Source organism: Thunnus albacares, chromosome 17 (genome assembly GCF_914725855.1).
Source record: "Thunnus albacares chromosome 17, fThuAlb1.1, whole genome shotgun sequence".
Lineage (NCBI taxonomy): Eukaryota > Metazoa > Chordata > Actinopteri > Scombriformes > Scombridae > Thunnus > Thunnus albacares.
In genome coordinates, this window is record NC_058122.1 from 8,218,464 (window position 1) to 8,242,504 (window position 24,041).

At 40.7% G+C, this 24,041-nt stretch overlaps 3 protein-coding genes across 8 annotated transcripts in view; all 3 read left to right on the top strand.

Annotated features, from left to right (window-relative positions):
* Positions 1 to 3,605, top strand: part of LOC122966882 (meiosis inhibitor protein 1) — a 61,282-nt gene extending 57,677 nt beyond the window's left edge. For all 3 annotated transcript variants that reach the window (XM_044331249.1, XM_044331248.1, XM_044331250.1), the window contains 2 exons: positions 2,328 to 2,455; positions 3,283 to 3,605. In XM_044331249.1, the coding sequence (XP_044187184.1) occupies positions 2,328 to 2,455; positions 3,283 to 3,337 (183 nt within the window). In that variant the 3' untranslated portion in view covers positions 3,338 to 3,605. The remainder of the gene's footprint in view (positions 1 to 2,327; positions 2,456 to 3,282) is intronic.
* Positions 3,606 to 3,696: 91 nt separating this feature from the next.
* On the top strand, positions 3,697 to 14,080 carry LOC122966886 (coiled-coil domain-containing protein 134-like). Of its 4 annotated transcripts, XM_044331257.1 has the most exons (8): positions 5,491 to 5,597; positions 5,911 to 6,065; positions 8,829 to 8,977; positions 9,152 to 9,273; positions 10,533 to 10,617; positions 11,152 to 11,333; positions 12,515 to 12,586; positions 12,933 to 14,080. In XM_044331257.1, exons 3-8 carry the CDS (start codon positions 8,860 to 8,862, stop codon positions 13,056 to 13,058), a joined length of 705 nt encoding a protein of 234 aa, XP_044187192.1. In that variant the 5' UTR covers positions 5,491 to 5,597; positions 5,911 to 6,065; positions 8,829 to 8,859; the 3' UTR covers positions 13,059 to 14,080. The 4 variants fall into 4 exon arrangements, with proteins under 4 accessions (XP_044187190.1, XP_044187191.1, XP_044187194.1 ...); XM_044331255.1 differs by lacking the exons at positions 5,491 to 5,597; positions 5,911 to 6,065 and adding an exon at positions 3,697 to 4,954; XM_044331256.1 differs by lacking the exons at positions 5,491 to 5,597; positions 5,911 to 6,065 and adding an exon at positions 3,697 to 4,954 and having other exon boundaries at positions 8,832 to 8,977.
* A 111-nt stretch (positions 14,081 to 14,191) lies between these two features.
* LOC122966885 lies at positions 14,192 to 18,705 on the top strand. Its single transcript, XM_044331254.1, has 2 exons — positions 14,192 to 14,371; positions 15,775 to 18,705. Exons 1-2 carry the CDS (start codon positions 14,350 to 14,352, stop codon positions 17,820 to 17,822), a joined length of 2,070 nt encoding a protein of 689 aa, XP_044187189.1. The 5' UTR covers positions 14,192 to 14,349; the 3' UTR covers positions 17,823 to 18,705.
* The last annotated feature ends 5,336 nt before the right edge of the window (positions 18,706 to 24,041 follow it).

The window sequence follows — 24,041 nt, forward strand, 5'->3', positions numbered from 1 at the left end:
TACCTTTGCAGTCTAACTTAAAATCCACACAAGTCCAGACAAAAAGTTACAATAAGTCTTTCATCCCTGCAGCTTTTCAACTTACTCACTTACTGCAGTGGTGCAGAGAATGATAATTATTATCATCATAAGGAAGTTGATGGTAATTTGGTGACGATATAAAGGATCTTGTTGCTTTTAGAACAATAGTTGTACTGCTGTCATTTATGACAATATTGTGTTAATGTGGTTGTAATTCTGTAACATTGTTTCAAAGGGTTACACAGTAATTCTTTTGTCCTTTTATCTGATGTCCTTAATGTAATGTTGTTATTATTACAGTGGAAACCACTTATTGTGATCATGCTTACAGTGAACAACCTCTTATATGGATCAAAAGACTCGAGACAGAATCATTCCTATACAAATGCTGTTTAAATAATTTGCTGATAGTAATCAATAGTCCACTGACAGTGTTCATTTTGGGTCTTTTCATACATGAAAACATATGGAAAAAAACAGTACTACTACAGTAATTCTATTTTCTTTTAACCTGACTCCCATAGTGCATGTATAATGTGTATTTAGTGGCTGCAGCATTATCAGGCGTTGCGGTGCACCTCCGCAGGGTTGTGTGGAGGTGCAGGGTGTGGGTGTTTTATTTGTAACTGCTGTGAAACAATCAGAAAATAATGTTTTATTCCTCTCATTCACCAGCTTTCTCGCTGCCACTGCTCGCTCTCCTCATCCACTCTCTAGCTCGCTCAACCACTACTCGCCCCCACGCCCCCACCCCCTCGTCTTTTTTTAAAATGAGTCAAGAAGCCATCAGCAAAGCCTAACTTTACGTTTAACATTATCAAATGAAGATAAATGTCCTCCCCTCTTCCCAGTAATGTTTCTGTCTTCCCTCATGGCAGGATTGTACAGTTTTACAGGTTGCGTTTCTCCAAAAGTTGATTCTGGTTTAACTCTATCGCCACGGCGTCCCTGCGGCCCCCACCCCCGCAGTCTCAACACACAACCCGTCTGCTTTGGGCTGGGAGGCTGGTGCTGCGTGCATATTGAAACCATGACAGGGAAAAAGTCATTGTCTCTCAATGAAAAACATCTCCTTGAAGCTTATGACAAACTGCCAAAAACGAGCCAATGAGATGCAGCAGTGACACAACAAGCGTTTGAAACAGCTGTTCTGTATTTTGAAACAGTCAATGAAATTCAATAAATAGCAAAGCTCCCCGTTTCATTACTTTATATTCATGTAATAAATATACAAATGTTAATTAGATGGTAATCTGCATGAGAAATTAAGAAAAAAAAAAACGGCTATAATAATCATCAGCTTATAGTGATCAATTTAACCCAGTTGGACGTAATCACTATAAGCGGTTTCTACTGTACTATTTTCATGTAAAGAAGATTGAATTTACCAGTGTGTGTGTGTAATGTTCTCCACCAACTTTAACATGCGGCTATCATTCACAGTTTCACAGTGATGTGATTAAGTATTCACTCACATACTCAGAAATCCTTAAGCAGGTCTCTCAACCTCTGATTTTTACATAGGAGCTTATCAGTGGCAGTTCTGTTATTTGCACTTGGACTCACAATCTTTCCCTTTTGGGACTGTTTGTACCTGCAGGGTATGCACTGTAATCTTTTAACTTTTGAAAAGTTTTCTCTTGATTGTGATTTTTTTTTTTTTTAACAAGATTTTCATTTCTTGATTGTTGTTTAAGACAAGTGTTCATTCTTTCTTGTTGCCTAAAGTATATAGTTACATCTACAGTGTAGCTATATGCTTTCTCACAGGCTTTGGGCACATTTTTATCTACTGTATGTGACTGTGACAGCTGAAATAAATAGTTTTGTTTTTGCAGTAGAAGAGGTTCCTGTCTTGCTTACTTATTTAGCGCTCTGCAAATCCCGTGTGTGTGTGTGTATATGTGTGTGTGAGTCTCTCTGCTCCCACTTGTACGCTGTAACTATAAACACAAATTTGGCTTTTTTCAGCTTGTCTAAGCATTTTGTTTTTTAAGTGGATCGCTGGTTGTGTTAAGGTTAAAAATTTATTTTCTCTAGTTTTCTGACAATTTTAACAACCACTTAGAAAAAAAAGACCTTAAGCCTCTTTTCTCTGATTTGGACATTTTCTTCTTTTTTCCTCTTATATGGTTTTTCTTCTCACCCTCCTCTTCACTGTCTATTAACCTTTAGTCCCAGTATCGGCATTATGTCCTGTGCTCATTCTCTTCTCATTACTTCATATGCTTCTTCTTTCTCCTGCTGTGTCTGTCCTCTCCCTTTTAACTCAAAATAAAACTCTCCCTCTTCTTTCATCCATTCAGATCCAGAGCAGTGTCCTGCAGCCGCCACCCACAGAGGAGCACAAGCAGAGAGTGAGGAGTGTGATAGAGTCCCTCGAACCACAGTCGCCCACCGAGAGCTGCAGCCCCAGTCTGCCCAGCAACGTCCTGTATCCCTCACCTGAAGTGAAACACGCTCATTCACACCTCAGACCTGTACAACACACACACAGCCTGACATCCTGCACCTTGTACATAGTGAAACTACAGCAGCTGACACTCTGCAAAAAAAAAAACCCTGAATACACCCCTGTAAGTATCTGACAAGTGTTGTAAAAGCTGCAACACATACACACCTGCACACAATCTCAGCACCCGAAACCGTACTTCAAACGTCAGCAAGGCTTCTTCATTGATTTTCTGTGGCAATTTATTGAATGTCTGTTGTGCTTTTCACTTAATCCCTTTGAAAGTGTGTTGTACAACACAAAGTCGTTACTGTATTTCAGTCAGAGTCCGTATTTAAAGGCTCAGTACATCTGTCACACACACAGACTCACACCCACCCGCACACTCTCATGTACTTAGTTTCTGTCTGTTCAGTTTGATAGTAGCTTTGTTGGCCACTGTTACATAAAAACAATATTATCATATCACATTGATAGTGAATAAATACACCGAGGACAAGTGGAATGCTCAACTATGATTGAAGCAGTAGTTAAATAAAACATTCACTTATTAAAAATATTTTGAGCTTCTGTTCATCAAACAGGAGATATTAGCTAAATATCTGTTAATTTTGCAGCACATAGTTATACTTGCTTCTCAAATTATCTCACTAGTGGAAATTTGGGAGAATGGAAATATTTCAATTTCTGTGTCGTGTGTTCCCATTTTAATAATCAGATTATTAAATTCTCTCTCTTTCTCAAACATAAACAGACACCTTCAGTACTTTTCTCACCGTGCTTCATTGTTCCTTAACTCTTTGCTTCAGGTGTGTTGGAGATGTGTCCATCTGTCTGTCTGACTTCACAGTGACGGCAGATTGATGTTCCAGCAAACTGATTCATACATTTTAGAAATTATTACGCCATCAGTTCGCCAGTTCGTTTCATCGTTCATTATTTTCACTTTTCCTTGATTCCTTTTGTTTTTCTGTTGTGCTATTTAAGCAGCACGTGTGCCTGCCTAAATTTTAGTGTCACAGTTAAAGAATTTATTGCATGTATTTGTTCATTGACAGTAGTTCATATTTACTGGCAGTGCTAAAGAAAAGTTGAATAAACTAATATCGTTTGTCATTAAAAGGGAATTCAACACTGAACAAAAAAATCTGATCAAAAACTCATTTTCCAACATAGCACACGTGATAGTTTTCATGTGATATGATACCATTAAATACACTATACCAGTGTCTCTATTATTTTCTAGACCACTCAAAGACACGGTCAGTCACAGAACAACATTTGAATATTTTTGTATTTATATAAAATGACTTTTTCATGAATTTTACAGCTCTGGAGTGATAGAAGTGTTCAAGGTGAATTCTTTTCACTTCATAGAGGTACAAATCACATTGAATGAATACCCAAATAAGCGGTTGGCCATGTCATGGCAGTAACTAGCTTTACCCTACTCAAACTTCAATTCTTTTTTTTTTCTTTTTTTTTTAAACCATGCCCAGGGACAAGGTTTTGTCCCCCTGACGGTTACATGACCTTGCACTGGGATGACTGATTACCCGCACACCTTCACAAAGCAGTTTGTAAGTGTGGCACCCTACAGGCAACTGGCAAGTTTGACAGTCACACATACTGGTATGTATGTCATGGGAGCTGAAAGTCAAACTGGCTGTGCACCTCAGAGCAGTGTTCTGTGACTGATGATGTCTGGTTGTCTGGTGTGGATCTCAGGCATCCTAGGAAGAAAAAAAACGTTCCTATTACTTCAGTAAAACTCAGGGAGCGCAAGTGGACTTCTCATGTACATTTAATTCAAAGTAAATAAGGCTTTTCTTTTTCAAAATAGGCACCTAAATATTCATGTGGTCAACACAGTAAGCTTTAAAAATGATCATCAACACAGCCCCTGTCATCCACTGTAGTTGAGTACTGCTGGAGATACAGCATCTTATTGAATTTTAAATCCCCCCCTTATATCACCTAGCGTGTAGCCTACATCTTTTAATCCTCTTTCTATTTATGTCATTTTATAGAAAGTGATCTTAACAAAATGTGGCTGGCAAGATGTCAGCATTAAAGCATCAGCATATGAGAGGAAGCAGATTGAGGGAAACGGGAACGGAACGCACTCCCTTGTTTTCTTTTTTTTCATGTGGTGTCCCTTGCTAAATCCTCCGTGTGGAAACCACATCCTCCGCCGCGTTTTACACCCGCTCGCTGTCATTCGTCCAAGGCGAGCCAGCCGGTGTGATCGTGGCACTGGCGGAGTGGAGGAGCGAGAGCCGCATGTAAATGAACACCTCCACCTTCGTGTTGCTGTCACCTGAGGATCCACCGGGACAAATTGACTGTCCCGTCCTCCTCCTCGGCGAGCTGACCTTTAAGGTTTTGTGCGCAGATAAAAAGGTTAAACTGCACTACTTTGGACTGAACGCTGGCCGCTAATCGCTGCCGTGTGGCGCCGCCGTCTCTCGCTACAACACGGTGAGTGATCCGGGAGTTTGTAGCCGTAATGTCCAGCGCTTTATCGGTCGGATCTACTGTGCCGGCCGCTGGCTGATGGACACGGCGGGGCATACAGCTGCGATGACCGGCGGAATCGATTTGTCGAGGAGCGACTTCAAATGCTTAGTTAATTCTCTCAAGCGCACCCCTTAATGAAGCATTACATAAATATTTTAATGTATTATTGTGGAGTTGATGTATATCATCATTAGATGTGATCTTACACCCATGTCTCATTACATTCTCGTAATTATTGGCTTAAAATTAAGTAAATAAACTCATAATTTCCTGTAGACAGTCGCGCGGGTCAGGTAGGGGACACGCAATCAATTAAGCAATCTGTAATTGATGGTCCACATGACAGCCTTTATTCAGACCCAGCCATCATCATCACCATTACGCATGTCCGTGGCTGTGCCTCTGCATGAATAATGACAGAGGGAGAGTCTCGCAGATGCAAGCAGAGAGTGAGAGAGACATGATGTGTCAGTCCTTGAACCTCAAACCTCCCACAGCAAGCTTGCAGCCTGAGGGGAATCTGGATTCACTCCTGCTGCACATCCAGCTGTCTGATAGGCATCTCTCTCCCTCCATCCTCTGATGAGCTGCTTACACCTCATGGGTCAGTTTTGCTTCCTAAAATTAATGTCACAGTTGGCTGGTTATCAATTTGGACTGTTTCCCACTCTTGATTGAAGATTATTTTTAGAATTTTTTTTTCTTGTCCTGCTGGGATTAGAGATGTAGTAGGAATGCAAAGCATTGCATTGCAGGATATCAGATGCGTGTTTTCACACTACTGGGAATTCAAACAGCAGAGTGGAGCTATCTTCACGGGTCTGTAGTATGATTAGATATGGCAGCCTACTTATTTGACAAAGCTGGGGAACCTGGATCCCCCACACAGGAAATAAACTTAAGCCTCTCTGCCACAGGAGATTGTTGTTGGCAGAGAAGAAAATTTCCTCCGGCCAAGAGATTTACGTGGGCTTACACGGCCTCAGCAAGAACTACTCTGCCTTCAGACCTCCCCGCGGCAAAGACACCTCGCCTAACTTGTGTGCCACAGTGACAGACCAAATCTGAACCAGTGAGTCAGCTGGAAGGAAATCCACCCAGTTTAGGACTGAGTAGGGGAGAATACGACAGTGCATCTTCTTGCAGGGCAGCTGAGTTGTATTGATGGTCCTACAGTACGTGTTCAAGGCTGATGTGTGTACTCTGTATATGCCTCTGGCAACAAAAAAAAAGGTGGGGAATGTAGAGATGACCCCCTTGCTGCTGTTATGGCCACAGGCTATCACTAAGGTGTTAGTGGTCTATCTGTCAAAGGTCTCATTTCTCACCAAACGGCCCAGCATGCAGTTAAGGTGCACTGAAGATAATATTTTCTGTCAGCAGGTAATCCACAGCTTCAACTAACGATTATTTTCATAATCTTTTAATGAGCTGAGAAGTTGTTTTTTTCTACTAAATGATTAAAAAGCTGAAGAAATGGCTTTCACAATTTCTCACAGCCCACATTGATGTCTTCAATTTGCATATTTTGTCCAACCAACAGTCCAAAACCTGAAGATTTTTCATTTATTGTCATGTATGACAAAGAAAAGCAGCAAATCCTCACATTTGAGACGCTGAATCCAAAGAATATTTGGCCTTTTTGCCTGAAAAATTACAAAAAATGTATTATTTGATTATCAAAATAGTTGCAGATTAATTTGCTGCCGATCAACTAATTGAATCGATGAATCGTTGCAGTTCTGAGAGAATTGTTTCTGCAGTGTGCAGCAATGTGCATCAGTCACTCTCATTTGGTCGAGCTATAGCCAAGTGTAATATGATCTTAAAACATGAGTGCTTCACTGCTAGATTTTCCAATGAGTAAGATTTTCTAAAATAATCGCTCTGTTTAATTAGCGTTGCCTGCTTACAGTTAATAGATGCATTTAGACCCTAATTTCTGCCCATGCCACATTAGAGATGATTGATCCGCCCCTAATGTCCTTCTTATTCTACTTCCTAAAGTCTCAGCACTTTGCCCTATTGCATGGAAACGTTAGCAGCTGCTGGATATACAGCATGTGTTGACTGCACTAAATTGTGCCAGTGGCGATAACTATTTTGCTCATAAATATCTGTCAGAGCTATATAGCTGCCTGCTTGGAAGTACACAGGAACATCAAATAACCCGGCGAGCTGCTGCCACAGGAGAGACAAGGCCCGCTTTCCCTGGCTGTTATCAAGAAATATTGAGGCTTTCGACTAGCACTTAAGGATATTTAGTGCAGCATTTCTCAGAAAGCTGGGAAGCAACCCAAAAGATGTTCTCAGAATGCACAAATTGGCCTTAATCGAACATTGTCTTCACTCAGCTGTCTCGAGGAACACTTTTTTTTCTGCTGACAGAGTGAGAAAGGAAGTTGCGTTTCAGTTATATTTTTAAATAAGAGACTTTGATGACCACAGACCTCTTAAAGTTAGCTGCAACAAAAGGGAGTCAGTCTGCTTTCTTTTTCATTACAGACTTCTATGTCTCCTCAACTGTAAGATTACAGTCCTCATCATGCTGCTGTCCTCTTAAGAGGGATAGTGTATGTCTAGGAGCATATGCTGTCTCTCTCATTTGAGCGAGTTTCTTAAGGGGGCACATTCAGTCTAAATTAACATTCACACCTCGAGACTTTTGCTCACTTCCTAGTCCTTCAGATTCAAGACTCAGCAGCCGGGCTTGTAAAGATTAATTTTGTCAGTGCAAAATCAAGTCCCTCGTGCTCGTTATCCTCTCACACAGCCTCCTCTATCTTGCACTGGCTCTCCTATCTTTGCGTCTCTCAGTTTTACCGTAGTGTCTTAGCAAAGGTAGATGAAATATTCACCAGAAAAGCTGTTGTTTCCCGCAGGGTCTTCCTCCTCTGCCCCACCCCTTCCCAACGCCTCAACACCCCTCCTCTCATCTCTTGCCTCCCGTCCTCCTCCTCCTCCTCCTCCTCCTCCTGCTTCTCACACTCTCACCCTCCCTGCACACACCACACCCCCAGCTAAGCCCTGTACCTTACCCTCCTGCATCCTTCTGATAGTATCATTGATGGAGCCCTTGCTAAATTATGCATGAATTATGTAAATTATGTCTTGTAGCTTTTCGTCAACATTGTCCCCTCCTTTCCTCCCTCCAGTTACTTCTGTTTTCTGCTAATGTTTTCCTTAAAGTTTGGCTTTCATCAAATTTTCATTTGATCAGGCCCTATTTTTAGCTGTTTTATTTATCTTCTCGCTTTCATCCCTCCCTTTCAAATGTATAAAAAAGCCTCTGAGGGGAAGGAAGTTGCAGCTGAATGAAAATGTTGAAGAAGACCACTGCTTTGGATGGAGAGAGACCAGTAGGGACGAGGCAGAGGCGAAGCAGGAGCAGAGAGAGAGTCTCGTACAGAGAATGTAAAAGTTCCTCTAGGGATTATGCAAGTGCCAGACATCAGATGTGTCTTTTTAAAATGAACATAAGGAGCCCCTCTTCAAATGCCGGTTACCCTCTGGTGTTCCATATTGACCACTTATCCCCAGCATGTCTCTCTATTTTACATATTCCAAAAGTATCACAGGAGAGAGAGAGCCTTTCTAGCAGCTTTGGAAGAAGAAAAACCGCTTCATGAATAGTTCCAATGAAAGCTCATTGTTTTCAGATGACAGTGAAACCCCTTTTATCAAAAGAAAACGTGTTCAGCATGACGGTCACAGATTCTCTTTAGAGGTGGAGATGCACCTTCTGTATCCTTAAACAAACAGAAATTAGGCAACTACCAATACTTTGATGTTAAACAGTGTGATCTACATTTCCTGTTTTGTCATCTATGTTCAGAAGAGTGCCCCTCTGCTGCCATCTGCTGACCATGCGGAGTGTGTGTGCGGTGGTCCTGGCACTCGCCGCTGCCGCCCTCAGCTCTGCCGCCCTCAGCTCTGCAGACTCCGACATGCACAGGCCGAGACACGACTCGAACCTGGAGATCTGTATCCTTCTGCTGCCAAACGCGCAGGCATGTGTGTGGTTGCAAACTTGTCAGACCGTGTGCATGTGTGTGTGTGCACGTCACAGAGTGTGAACTTACGGGTGTGTGAGCGAGTTATTTACGTGAGTTATGCCCATGTGGAAAGTGTACGTTCTTCCTGATCTCTTCTTATCAGATAAGCGGCTGTTTGAGACCAAGAGGAAAGATCAGCTGAACGCGCTGAAGAATCTGGTTGAGCTGAACGACATCAACCAGCAGTACAAAATCATAGACATCATGCTCAAAGGACTCTTCAAGGTAGGGAGTGTGTGTCTGTGTTTGCTCTCACATCACATGCTCACATCTGTCTGTGGGAAGCAGCAATTTCAAGCACAGACAAGGCCACAAGTATTATAAAAAGAAACCCCACTAACAACAACAGTTATTTCTAAGAGCTCAACCTTCTTGTGCTCTCAGCATATTGAAGGACAAGAAGGTTTTGCAGCTGAATCAAAGGCTTCGAATCAAATGATTACATTCATCAGCATGTTTCCTCGCATACATTTGAATGTTAATTCAGACTCAGCTACTTGGAGTGCCATTCACTCGCACTGGGCTGAAGGCTTTGCTTTACAGTATGCCTCAGTTTCCCAGAGGACAGTTATCTATGCATCTGCGTGCCTCTCAAGGACGCCTAGCATAGTCAATCTTCAGTGGCTGAAATACATTGTCAGCATTTCTATACCTCTCTGTGTGTGTGTGTGAGACAGAGTGCTAAAGAGTGTTCCTGCTCATATCTCTTCCATGTGCTATCCTCATAAACACGTCACTGACTGTTTAATTTCAGTCGATGTCTGTGTAGTTTTTCTTTTTTAACTACGATGTGACAAAGTGTGAAATCTCTCGTCTTTAACCTTAAGGGTCAGACAGTTTTCAAACAATTCCCCAGTTTAATTATATTATCTGAAACCACTTATAATCAGGGTATCTGCAGGTCTTGAAAAGTCTTTAAAACGCATTGATTTAGGTTTCCTCAAAAAATGCCTAAAAAGGTTTAAAAAAAACAACAGGTATCTGAAAGTCTTAAATTTAATTCACAAAGGTCTAACATGTTTTTTCTAGCCTGCCTGATGCAGTAATGTTGATTATAAAATGTGATTTTAGCATAACCTGGCTGGAAAATCCCCATTTCCATTGTTCCAGACCTCTGACCTTAAATGAATTACTTATTTTTTAATTGGTCCATCCATCCATTCTTTTTCTGCTCCTTTTCCACATGCAGGTCATGACAATAATGATGATGACAAAAAAGTTAAATAAATTTAAATAAATTGACATTTATTTCACATTGCACTTAATAAAAAATTCAAGGCCTCATTATCCCTAATGGTTTTTAATGATATCTCTCATACTTTGACTGTGAAACAGGAAAATTAAAGTGCTTTCTTTGTGGTATTAAAATGTCAAATTGAACTAGGTGAAGTCTGCAGAAACCATGTGTTGTGAACTGCTCTAGATTCAAAACCTGATGTGTAAAGTAAGTAAACCTTGCTATTGAGCTATTTTTCTCATTTAAGGTGTTGGAGGACTCGAGACAAATCCTGGTTGCAGCCAACATGCACCCTGACGACCCGTTCCCCATGGATGATAAGATCAAAGAAGGTCTGATTCGCTTTTACACCTCAGCTGTTTCATCATTACATTTTTTCAATGTCTCTTTCTCCTGCTCTCCTTATACCAGCCGCTTTATCTAGCAGCATCTCTAATGTGTCTTTCACACTTTCTCACTTCTGTCTCCACCTCTGACTGGTTTGTCTTGTGCTGTGTTACCTGTCTCCAAAAGCTATACCTCTGTCAGTCTTTTTTTCCTCTCATCTTTATCCGCTTTTGGTGCCAGCGGGTGCCAATGATATCAGCTCTCTTTTTTTTTAACGTCTGTCTGAATGTCATGAACATCAGCTTCCCTGCTCTTAAGGCTTATTCAACCCCATCACCACCTATTTGAGTGTTCCCGAACAACATCAACCGTTGTTTGAGCTGCGCTCTTCCCTTTGTTCTTATTTATCAGCATGTTCTGTGTGTTTTGTCAGCACAAATGTATCTTCAAAATCATCAAAATTGTCCCTCTCTGCCTCATTTCTTCTAATTAACCTGCCTACTTGTTTCTCTCTTTCCTCTCTCTATAAATCTCTGCAGCTTACTCCCATGTGGTGGAGAATACAGCATTCTTTGGTGACGTGGCGTTGCGTTTTCCCCGTATTGTGCACCACTACTACGACCGGAACGCTGACTGGGGAGGTCTACTACGCTGGGGGCTGAATTTCTGTAACCAGACAGGGGTTTTCACCGGAGGAGCCCACCAACACGTACTCACACTTGTAAGACAAGAGAATAATCTATCCTGTCCATGCTGTAACTGTTACCCGTCGACAGTCATGGTAACAGTCATTTCATAATCCACTGATAAGGATTCAAGGTTTGAAGGCCAACTGTTACAGCCTTGCTTTTTGACCGGCTGCATTTAAAGATTGTGATATCTCCATTCAACAGAGTTTAACAGAAAGAGTGTTGTTGCCTGTTGTTGCTGAAAATGTGGAGCTAATGTGGTTTCGGGCTAAAAGTAAAGGCCTTGAAAATATAGAAATGAGTCATTCTTTCAACTAGCGCCTGCGTGTAAGGTTAACATGGGTTTTAATATTGATGACTGAATCAGTTTAGCCTTGTTTTACAATTTCCTGCACATACATAGTGCTTTTATACATTTCGGAGGACAGAAATTTAATTGAATTGGGTTGAACTGAACCGTGAGCAAAATGTTAGATATGATGATGCATCAAATCTTTGCTGGAAGAAATGAATTGAGCAGAATCATCGGTGGATTTATTAGTTATAGCCCTATTGTGGAGTCTAGATGCAGAATTCAATATAAGTGTATGTTGAAACAAAAACCTTTTTTCCTGCAGGAGAGTATAGTGTAAAGACTGCAACATAAAGCACAATTGTATAAATGTGACTAATAGACACAGAAACTAACCAACATCATTCAGGTGATACGATAGATATGGAGATTTTAGTATAATCTGCTGTCATGTTAGTGTGCAATACATTCTTATTGTCAGTCTGTGGCATGACTGCAAAATGAGTTGTTTGTCATCACATTTGTCCATGATGCATTGTGGCCTTTGAATCTTTAAAGAGCGAGGCAAATCAAATGGGTATTCCCTGTTTGTGGGGGTTAATGAACTAAACTCTTGCAGGATTAATCTGTGACCTTAGCAATGTGCCAAGAGGATTATATACTGGATTAATTCTGAGACTTGAAGCAGCAGCCGTCAGCACCCCGAAAGCGTGCATTCAGCCCTCACTTGTGCCTCAGTAGTTTTTGATCCCCTTCTCTCAAATTCACACAATGCTGAAACATGAAAAGAGGCTAAAATGTAGATTTTGTCTGTAACTTCCTGTTAATTGTATCATACTGCTTTTTAGCTGTAGAATAAGTGATGTGACAGTGTCTCCTCATCTCCTCTTTTGTCATCTGTCTATTCCTCTCATCTCTCAGATGTCACAGGAGCTGGGAATAACAGAGAAATCCCCAGACTTTATGAATCCTTACCGCACAGAGAGAGACGATGTGAGTAAGATGCATACATGTTCCCCACTCTGCGTGATCATCCTGTCATCATGCATGTGTGGTAACTCTAGTGACCGCTCTTAATGACTTCCCCATCACCCTTTAATATTCAGCCACATACAGCCACTAGTACTCACCTAATAACCACCTTCTAACATCCTGGAGATTGTGTAGTTACACCTTCACCTTACACCAGAAATAACAACATGGAGTGTAAGAGGGACACACACACACTTACAGACTCTTGCTTTATCATGCTTTCTTCATAAAAAGTCCTTTATCTAAGCATTATGTTTCACACAGCTGTGCCAAGAATCTGTCTCTCGCCCTTTTTCATCTGCTTCAGGTGCTTCACACCGCTGAGGCTTTCCAGAAGATCCTGAGGGAGGAAGAGAAGAGGAGGAGGAAGGAAGAGAAGAGGAAAGAAATCAGGAAAGGCCCTCGCATCTCCCGCTCTCGCAACGAGCTATAGCGCCGCACCTCAGTGCTGGCGGAGAGCAGAGCAGAGCAGAGAAGAGGAGAAGAAGAAGAAGGAGCATACGCACAGTCCACAAGGGATGGCTTGACTTGTAGACGCTGATGACAGTGAAGGAAGTAAAAGCTGTCCTCACTTGTACAAAAGCAAGGTGCTCAAGAGAGGAACCCTCAATGTGACACAAAAAAAGAAGTGAAGTGGAGGTTAGTCAGTTTCTGACAAAGGCCTGTATTGCTGTACTTCTACAGTGATTTATAATTGGAAAATCTAACGTTGTACAAGAGGTAAAAGACGCCTCGGGGATAAGAGTTGATAAGGGAAACTCATTTTTGATAACTTAAAGATTACATAACTGTACTTTGGAATATAATTCATTTTAGTATAATAAATTTGCTTCAAAACTTTGCAAATACCACTGTATTGTGTCTGGTCTAGATTTAATGTGTCTAAAACCCATATGCTTTAAATACGTGTGGGTGCCAAATATAAATTTGACTTCACCTCATTAAATGCAGACAGTTTCTGATTAGGTTAAGCTTGAAATGATGATGGAATATAGTTTTATGTTAATCTTTTTTTGTGTGTTTTTAAGTAATTCTTATTTTATCACTGTCACAGGGATCGTCCATGAATTTTCCGTTTACATACTGTATTTGGCAATCTCTCAGTAGTTTTAAGTTCTTTTTACACCAGTCCCTGTAGTTGTTAGTCAATACAAGTTATTTTATCCTGTTGGAAAAACTGTCATTCACAAATACAGTATGTGACCCTTCATCCTGCAGCCCTGCATCTGTTTCTTTGTTATGCATAAAAAGTCGGTTGTATAGTTGTTGTTTTTTCTGGAAAGTAACATATTTTAATGGTTTAGATCTATGGAACTGAGATTGATGTAATTTTGAAATAGTATTACGACTGTTAAAAAACTATATGTATATTCAGAGAAAGAATATCATTGCTGCAGAATGAACAAGCCATTTTGTTATTTACTGAAATAAAGTGACTGATATGTACAAAGAAAATGTATGTCAGTCCCATTTGTGTGTGTGTGTGTGTGTGTGTGTGTGTGTGTGTGTGTGTGTGTGTGTGTGTGTGTAGTTGAGCAGATCAGCCAACAGAGGGCAGACCGACACCAAACATACTTCCTACGAATCAACTCCAGTGTTTTTGTTTGGGCTGAACAGTTTAGTTTGAGCTCAACTTCGCATGTAGCTTCGGCTACATCCAGAAGATGCTAATAGCAGGAGCTTGAATGCAGAGAAGAAACATCCTCCTTTAGCCAGACCGAGAGATGTCTAACAACGTGGACTCAGGTAAAATAACCTAATCTCTTCCTGTCTTGACTATCAGTTTTCATTTCAATTTAGCGATATGCTAAAGCTAGCTTGCTAATGCTAAATTAGCTGTTTGTAGTCAATATATGTTAAACTGTTATTTTAATGCTAGGTATTAAATGGTATAGGCTTACACCAGAGCATTTTGGATTAAAACTTGATGTCTGATCTTTAGTGTCAAGGTTGGTTATTTTTGGGTGGTATTATGCGATATAAATAGCAGCTAGCCTCACCACCTAGCGGTTAGTTGGTAGCTGTTTCCTCATTTCACTTGACTGAAGCTAATGTTAACCTATTCAGCTGTGATGTTTTGTTTCTGTGCAGAACCTTCCTGACAAACACTGACTTCACTAGACTTGTTAGCGACATAAAACAGGAGATTTTTTTAGAAGTCTCGATTGCTGTCTTTATTGGTGTAAAGTAGCTAAGTACATTTACTCAAATACTGCACTCAAGTATAATTTTGGGGTACCTGTACTTTGCTTGAGCATTTCCAGTCGATCCTACTTTATACTTCCACTCCACTACATTTCAGAGGGGAATATTGTACTTTCTACTCCACTACATTTGACAGCTTTAGTTACTTTCCAGATGAAGGTTTGACACAATGGATAATATAACAAGCTTTTAAAATACCACACATTGTTAAAGCATCCACAACCTTTTTGGCTTTTGATGTCTTACAAAAAGCAGTGTGTAGTCAGGGTCACATTTCAGATGTCCATGAGTTGTTAACCGCTCCACCAAATAGTGATTTTCCCCTCTAAACTTCTCACATGGTTTCATTTCAGTAAATGTTCAAATGATCCAATATTTCACCAAAAATCAAAGATTAGAGAAAAAGTCCAAAAACTGATAACAGATTTGTGTACCAGAACTTTGTTTTTTCTTCTTTCCTCTCCCATTAATCATCTCACAACCCATCTGTCTGGTGACCCTTTGGAGGGGCCGGACCCCTAGGTTGGGAACTACTGGACTAAACTAGCTAACTGTATATAAAGTAGTTCAAACTAGCTCCACCTCCAACAGCTACAACAGTAACATGCTGCTTATACCCTGATACTTCAGTATTAATAATCTAATGATGTCATATATAATAATGATATATCAGTTATTGCAGAACAAGTATTTTTACATTAATACTTTGAGTACATTTTGCTGCTAATACTTAAGTAGGATTTTTCATGCAGGACTTTTACTTGTAATGGAGTATTTTTACATAGTTATATTGGTACTTTTAAATAGAGGATCTGAGTACTTCTTCCACCACTAGTGTATTTCAATTAATGAGGGAATGTATGGTTTATATTAGCTTATGTCCTTGCAATGAACATATTCAAAATTGAAATACTGTCAAGTTACAGACAATTTCTGTTGTGCAGTTTTTCCACCAGGGGATGAGGAAGAGAAAAAGGAGCCAGTTGGTATGGAGGCTGAGAAGGAAGAAGACGACTCTGGAACCAGATGGAGTGAAGAACTCAGGCTGGTCCTCATCGGAAAGACCGGATCTGGCAAGAGTGCGTCTGGAAACACCATCTTGGGCCGGAGGCAGTTCCTGTCACAGATTAGTGCCAGCTCTGTCACCCAGATTTGCGAGCAGGGGAGCACTGAGCTCGCTGAGGAAGAGGACATGTTGGAGGATGGCCAGGCTGTCACTCAGAGGAGGGTGAGGGGAGTCGCGGTGGTTGACATGCCAGGTTTTGGGGACACTCACCTTAGTGTGGAGCAGATTCATGCTGAGGTAGCCAAATGTGTGTCTCTCTCTGCCCCGGGCCCACACGCTTTCCTCCTGGTGGTGCCAGTAGGACGTTATACAGACAGTGAGAACCAGGCTGTCTGCGAGTTGAGCAAGATATTTGGGGAGGATGCAGTCCGTCACCACACACTGGTTCTTTTTACCAGGGGTGATGACCTAGAGGGCTTGGGGATAGAAGAGTACCTGAGGGAGACTGCACCTGCTGGGCTTAAGGCTCTGATTGACAGGTGTGGGGGCAGATACCACGTGCTCAACAACAAAGACCCCAGTAACACAGTGCAGGTTAAAGAACTCTTGTTGAAGGTGGACAAGATGGTGAAGGAGACTGACACAGGGTTTTATACCAATACCATGTTTTTAGAAGCAGAGGCTGCCATCAGGGAGGAGCAGAAAAGGATGCTGTGGGAGCGAGGGCAGGCAGAGGGGGAGGAACAAGGGGGAAACAACGACACAATGGAAGAACAGGCTAAACTTGCAAAACGAAGGAAGTGTGACTTGGAGTCTGACAAAACAGGGAGCAGTGAAATAGAATCACAAAGGCTCAGGAGGAGGCAGTTGGAGAGAGGAAATGAAGAGGATTTTATGCTGGAGAGATGGACAGAGGAGAAGGGTGCATTTAGCTTCCTGAGGGACAGAGTGGAGAGATGTAGGGACCAGTTCAGAAGCAGGCGTAGGGGCAGCAGCAGGGCTGTCGTCAGGCGACAGTCTCTCCGTTCATCCTTGATGCGGATGAGGAGAGAGGCTGCACTGTCTGCTAAGGTGCTAGAGAGAGTAAAGATCCTGGTGGCTGCCGGAGCCACAGGCCTGGCAGTGGGGGCAGTGTTTGGGGCAGCTGCCCCTCTAGCAGCTGCAGCCGGGGCGTCTCTTGTGGGGAACTCGGTTGGTTTTGCTGCAGGTCAGGTAGCTGGAATATCTGTAGTGGGAGGCACAGGTGTCGGGAAAGCTGTAGGGGCCATAGTAGCGGCAGCCTCAGGGAAAACTGCAGTGGCTCTGGGAGTAGCAACGGGTGGAGTTGTGGGTGGTTCTGTGGGAGCCATTGCAGGTGCTGAGGCTGCCAGTCCTGGGGAGGGCGCTCTGGATGCTCTTGGGCAGGTTAGCATCATAGGGGCCTCTGCCGTGGGGGTGGCAGCAGGTATTGGGGGCACAGTGGGAGCTGGAGCTGCTTTAGGCACAGCTCTGGGGGGAGCAGCTTCCAGTACAGCAGCCCTCAGTGGAGCTGAAACAGCAGCAGTGGGGACAGCGGGTGTAGCCAGTGCTTCTGTAGCTCAGAGTAGTTTAGCTTCAGCTGCTGGGCAGCATGCATTGGCCACGGTAGGAAGTGTAGGTGCAGGTACTGGGACTTCTCAGTGCACTGCAGCAGGGACAGCTCTAGTTCAGCAGGTGGCTGCTAATGTCCCAGCAGCAGTAGCTGGGTCTGCTGGTGATGTGTGTGGGTTAACAGGTCCCAGTGTGGCTTCAGTGGCCAGCAGGGTTGTGTCAGACCCCTGGGGCACTGTGGCAACAACAACACGCATCCTGAATGCAGTGGCTGAGATAGGCAAGGCTGCAGCAGGGATTGCCTTGGCTGGTGGTCTGGTAGTGAAAGTAGTAAAGGAAAAAGTCAGATGTGGCACAGGAACAACAGAAGCCAATTACTCAGAGAAGAAGTCTTATGAGATCTACTGGAACAAATAAATACAGGCTAACACTCCACTTGATTTATCTAATGAATTATTTTCTTAGTTTCCTCTTGTCAGATATATTTTTATCACCATGCATATGTAAACCACCTCAAAGATGTACAGGTGGCAGAATTCAGTATCATATATAACCATATATATATCATTTGTATAAGAAATAACCAATTATAATAGATAAAACAGAAAATGTGATAGCAGTTTGGGGCTGGTGAATGAGTCCAGTGACATTTACAATGCTGTGTGGGATGATAAAGGATATTAGGTTCACATTCTTGTGATACCTTTGCTTTATTTCTTTTTTTTAAAACACATTTTTTATCTAAATCAATTGTTATAAGGTTGTGATCCATCTTGCAGCTGGTTGGTCTGAAATCAGGTCTTAAGTCTTCATACAGATACAGAACAATATAAAAAGAAAATAAAAGAGAGATTTTCTTCTGGAAAGTGTGGGTTGTCACAGTTCAGCCTTGTAAACATTGTTAAATGACATGACTTTTCTAAAGGTTTAAATTGTTTCTCTTTTGGTCTTTCTAAAGAAGAATCACAGCACTATAAACTATCTGCAGGAAATTCTCTTAAGCACTATATTATTACAGTATTTGCTGGGTGAGATCAATATGTTCAATTAATGTAATTTATCTTATTACAGAAATGGGTATTGAAATGAACTGAAGGACTGATGTATTAAAAAGAAGCATTTTAAATTGCAAAATGTTTGCACTGACAGTTGTATTGCACATCCTGTAATATGTAAACCAGACAAGAGTTTTACAGTTATGTATTAACAGTTTTCAACTAGTTTAAATGTATCAACTGACAATCAGTGTGTTTAACTTTGTTGTAGTGAAATGAACAATAAAGACAGTATTCTTCCATGACTGCACATTTTAGCCTCATTTGTTGTGTTATCTTTTCAACTGTGGTACCATAACTTCATTTTATTAGAAAATTACTACTACACAGTTTCTCAATGTCAATTTTAGATGCTTTTGCAGGACTAGCGTATTGTGTGAGACTAGTTTTAATCCACTATACTTAAGATCTGATGGCTAGATGAAGTATGTATTAAACATTAATATAATGCATTTGTCTTAGTTATCTATATTAAAACTTACATATATTTTACAGCTAATATGTATTTATTTTTTTAAAGTAAAGTTTGAATGCATGAGTTTTTTTATTGGACTACTTTCACATAAATGACCTGATAACTTATAAGTATGCTATTGTTGCATACTCTGGAATGGACAATAGGAATAGGGCAGCAACTTTTGATTATTTTCATTATCGATTATTTTTACTTAATGTGTTTAGTCATGGAGCCTATAAAATGGTGAAAAATATCAATCCGTGTTTCCCAAAGCCCTAGATGCAAGACCAAGAAAACCAGAAAATAATTACATTTGTGAAGCTAGAGAATTTCTGCATTTTTCCTTAAAAAAAAAAAAGACTCAAGGTGATTAATTGTTTATCATAAATGAACATTTAATTTTTTGTTAATTGACTGATTGACTAATCTTTCAGAAACAGAAGATCAGGAAGGCACCAGGCCCAGACAGCGTGTCACCCTCCGGTCTGAAAGTCTGTGCTGACCAGCTGGCCCCCATCTTCACTCAGATCTTCATCAGTTTACTGGAGCTGTGTGAAGTCCCCTCCTGCTTCAAATGTTCCACTATCATCCCCGTCACCAAGAAACCCTCCATCACTGGACTGAACAACTACAGGCCCATCGCCTTGACGTCTGTGATCATAAAGTCCTTCGAGAAACTGGTGTTGACCCACCTGAAGGACATCACAGGCCCCCTGCTGGGACCCCTGTAGTTTGCCTACTGGGCAAATAGGTAAGTACCTCCAGTATCCTCCAACACCGTGACTCCCCAGGGGCATACGCAAAGATCTTGTTCCTTGTTCCTCCTCACTAAACTCACCCAGCTCACATTGCCTGCTGTGGTCTTTCAGTTTGTTGATGACAGAGATCCACCTGTCAGTGGATCACAAACTTTCTGACAGACAGGAAGCAGCAGGTGAGGCTGAGGGACAGTCAGCACTGATGCCCCTCAGGGATGTTTGCTCTTTTCCCTCTACACCAACAACTGCACTTTCTGGGATCTACAATCTCCAAGGACCTGAAGTGAGGGTCCAGCATCAACACAGTCATCAAAAAGGCCCAGCAAATGATGTACTTCCTGCACCAGCTCAGAAAGAACAATCTGCCTCACGAGCTGCTGATCCAGCTTGACACCACAGTCATCAAGTCTGTTCTCTGCACTTCCGTCACTGTCTGGTTTGGATCGACCACCAGACAGGACGGGAACAGACTACAACAGACAGTCAAGTCTGCAGAAAAGATGATTGGTACCAACCTGCCCACCATCCAGGACCTGCACACCTCCAGAGCCAGGAACCGGGTAGGGAAAATCACTGCAGACTGTCACACCCTGGACATGACCTGTCCGACCTTCCCCCCTCTGGTAGGCACTATAGAACACTGTTCACCAAAACTATCAGACTCAGGTTAGTTAGTTTCTTTGCCCTCGCAGTCACACTTATGAACAGTTAAATTATTCACACTGTCAAATATATATTTAAGAAGGCTGTATATACTGTACACAGACGTGTACACATGCATATACTGTATAAGCCCTATAAAGTAACTTATTACATTATCCATTCAACATTTACAGTTTTTCAGCACTCTTTCACTCTTACACACCTTTGCACTACTTGTATCCTTTTTTAGAATCTACAGAAACTGATTTTTACATACAATCACATATGTAGATGAGCAGAGGGGTATAAGCAAGCAGATATGTGACTTTAAGGGTATATGTGCACATTTAAATGAATACATTTACCCTGGAGGAGGATGAGGGTTTGAAATCAAATATGTAATACCGTCTGTGACAAGAGACAAAGGTAATCTTTAAGTTTGAAATAAAAACATTCATGAATTAAAAATATTAGCTAACCAAATATATATTCTTATGCTGATCCTGTGTAATCTGTTTTTTTCTTACATGACCTTGCAGTAGAGGAGACTGCAGCTAAAAAGAAGGTAAAATCTTTTCACGCTAATTAGTCATCTTCATACAGCTGTATTTAACAGAACCTTTTTTTTTTCAAAAAGAAGCCATATCAGCATTACATGTTAGAAAATAACATTTTAATATTACACGCAGTGTCTACACTGCAAGATCAGACCTTTTAAAGTATGTTTTTACCTAGTGATGTACAGGTTTTGGTTTCATGAACTGCCTGTTTGACAGTGGATAAGTAAACTTTACAAAAGTTTTACAAAAAACATTTACTTTTAATTGAATACAATTCCACTTGCATTTTTTTAATGTGTACTGTTTTAACTGGCTTTATTGTTCTGAATTGGCACAACACTTTGTGTTGTTGAGCTTCAACTTTTATCTTGATGTAGTTTTCTTGGTTTTGGGTTCCAAGTAGAAAAGACATCCTTAATCTCAGTGGGTCTAACCTGGAGAACTAATTGTTCAATAAAATCACCTGTTTTCTTAGTGTGATCCAGTGAGTGAACCTGGTGAAGCTCAACACTCAAAAAACAATGACGAGAGCACAGGAGGAGAGTCTGAAATCACATCCGTACTGTCTGCAACCAATGAGAAAGGTAATATTTTAATCAAGAATTCAACAGATATCAAAGAACATGAGAATATTTTTTTTTATTAACTTTCAGCAAAACTTGAGACTGAGAATGTTGTTTCAATGATTACAACATAGTGATGTTCTTTTTTTTTACTGAGCCACACCGCTGCACTGAGCAACATGTTCCTTGTCCATGATGAGAGTGATTACTTTAGTTTGTTTAGAAACAGCTCCAAACACTAATAACAGTAATAAAGTGGAGATCTATGGCATAGAGGAAAATGATATCAGACTTTGCATGCACACAATAATTGTACGTAGGATCGATTTATTGTTGGTTTGGCTCTGCACATGAGATTTGTTGACAATAAGAAAACATAGAAAATCACCAGCTAAATCGTTCATCCAGTAGAGTTTGGCAATACTTTTTGACCTGTGGCAGGTCAGACCAGGCGCAGTAGATGTCACTGTTTCCTGCCCTTTCACTGACTCATGAGTCACAAAAAGTGAATCAGGTGTGTTTTGTAGTTTGTAGGCAATCTGGCAGCAATGGTGCGGAGTCATGGCTTGAGTTGAGCAAGAGAGGGAAAAAAGTCACTCTTAAAGGGAACCTATAGTATTTAATCCAAAAGGCAGTGAACAGCAAGCCATAAATTAATGACCCACACTCATAAGATACTGTACACAGAATGGAGATGAAATATATACTTTATGAATAAAAGATTATACTTTATGTTTCAGATGAACAAGGTTACAGTATCTGTTTGTTTTGACAGGTATAAAATTGTATTTTTGTAAAGTAGTGTCACAGGGTTCAGTGGGATATGGTATCAGAAAATGTCCATTCTGACAGCCTAGATGATGATGATGATGAATATTATTATTATTATTATTATTATTATTATTATTATTATTATTATTATTATTATTATTATTATTATTATTATTATTATTATATAACAATAAATGACCTGAGTCAATATGTTTTGGACACACAATAATAATCTTTTAGGCTGTCAGAATGTGTTGTTATCTGATACCATTTCTCATTGAACTCTGTACCACTATGCTGGATATTTATTCTTTTTTTTTTTTTTCTTTTTTTTTTAAATATAACTTTATATCTGTCTAGACTAATTTATGAATGTGTGTGTACAAGCTTGCAGTTATTAATTTTCATTTTTGGCTTGCTCTATGAAGCCTTTTGGATTCAGTACTGTAGGTGTATCAGCTCTTGAAGAGTGATTTTTTTTTCTCTTGTTTAACTCCAGCCATGACTCCAACTCTGCAGGCTAGATTGCCTACATACAACAAAACACACATGTGGATCCCTTTTCATGACACATGGGTCACTAGAAGGGCAGAAAGCAAGACATTCAAGATTCAAGAGCTTTTACTGTCACATGCAACACAGCAGATGGCAACACTGAAGGCAGTGAAATTTGGCTTTTTTAAGATCTAGTTCCACTTAGGGTATGTAATAAAATATTTATAATTATTAAAAAAGGAGAGAGAGAAAAGAAATATACGAGAAAGACGGATTAAAATGTAGGTATATACAAATATACATTATATTGCACATTTGTGCGCAGATACAGTATTGCACATAAGTGATGGGTGATAAATACTTCTGATAAAAATATAAATATTGTTTATTAGAGAGGAGAATGTGTGTGTTTGATGGGGGTTGAGTAAGTGTGTAGGAGTGGAAGAGAGAGAGACTGTGTGTGTTATGTATGTTCACAAAGTCCCAGAGTTCAGCGCCATCAAATATTCCCAAATCCCTCCCACTTCACGCACTCCTATTGGTGCCGCAGTGACCAAGTGAGGCAGCAGACACTCTGAGCCTGTCACTCACATTTTAGTCCACCAGGAGCTGCTGTTGGGCTTTCCAACACAGAACTTAAATAACTAGCAGGTCTTTTTTTTTTTATTTCAACCTTTGAAATTAGATGGTCTGGGTGATTGCTAATCGAAGCCTTTGGCTTCCCCAAAGAAAGATTCTGTAAAACTTACACAGGTACTTATAAGGTCATTAAATGTTGCTCCCACAGACAATAAAGTGATTAAGTTTGTGAAGTGTTTTAATTTCTATATGAGTGTGAGAGTATAGTGGCACTACTTGTCAGCAAATCAGCAAAGGTTTTGGTTATGGTTTGTTTTGGATTACACTAACAAATGACCTATTCTTATTGTCATGTTGCTTCCAACCCTGGTAAAATCACCTGCAACAATAAAATGGAATTTAACTTAGGAAAATATTAGCAAATAGAATGAACTGTGGATGGTGACAAATCCAATGTTACTTTGTTTTTGTTTTTAACTTTTTTTTTTTGTTTGTGTTTTTTTTTTTTTTATCATAGAAAGGCTCTCCTGATGACTCAAACAAGTTGTGGAGCACACACCAGGCGATAACGATGTTCTCAAGCTTCTCCAAGCTTGTGTCATTTCTCTTCATTAGTATCCTCCACCTCCCCTTTAGTCTCCCGAAGGCGTTCTCCACCACCATCCGTGCCCGGCTTAGATGATAATTGTAAACTCTCCTCTCTCTTGTGAATTGCCCATTATCACTGAAAGGTTTTATCGACCAGGTAAGCAGAGG

Coding starts and splice junctions, on each gene's coding strand:
- LOC122966886 (XM_044331255.1), top strand. CDS start 8,860: ATGCGGAGTGTGTGTGCGGTGGTCCTGGCACTCGCCGCTGCCGCCCTC. Junction 9,274..10,532: donor TGCTCAAAGGACTCTTCAAG/GTAGGGAGTGTG, acceptor TTCTCATTTAAG/GTGTTGGAGGACTCGAGACA. Junction 10,618..11,151: donor GGATGATAAGATCAAAGAAG/GTCTGATTCGCT, acceptor AAATCTCTGCAG/CTTACTCCCATGTGGTGGAG.
- LOC122966885 (XM_044331254.1), top strand. CDS start 14,350: ATGTCTAACAACGTGGACTCAG. Junction 14,372..15,774: donor GTCTAACAACGTGGACTCAG/GTAAAATAACCT, acceptor TCTGTTGTGCAG/TTTTTCCACCAGGGGATGAG.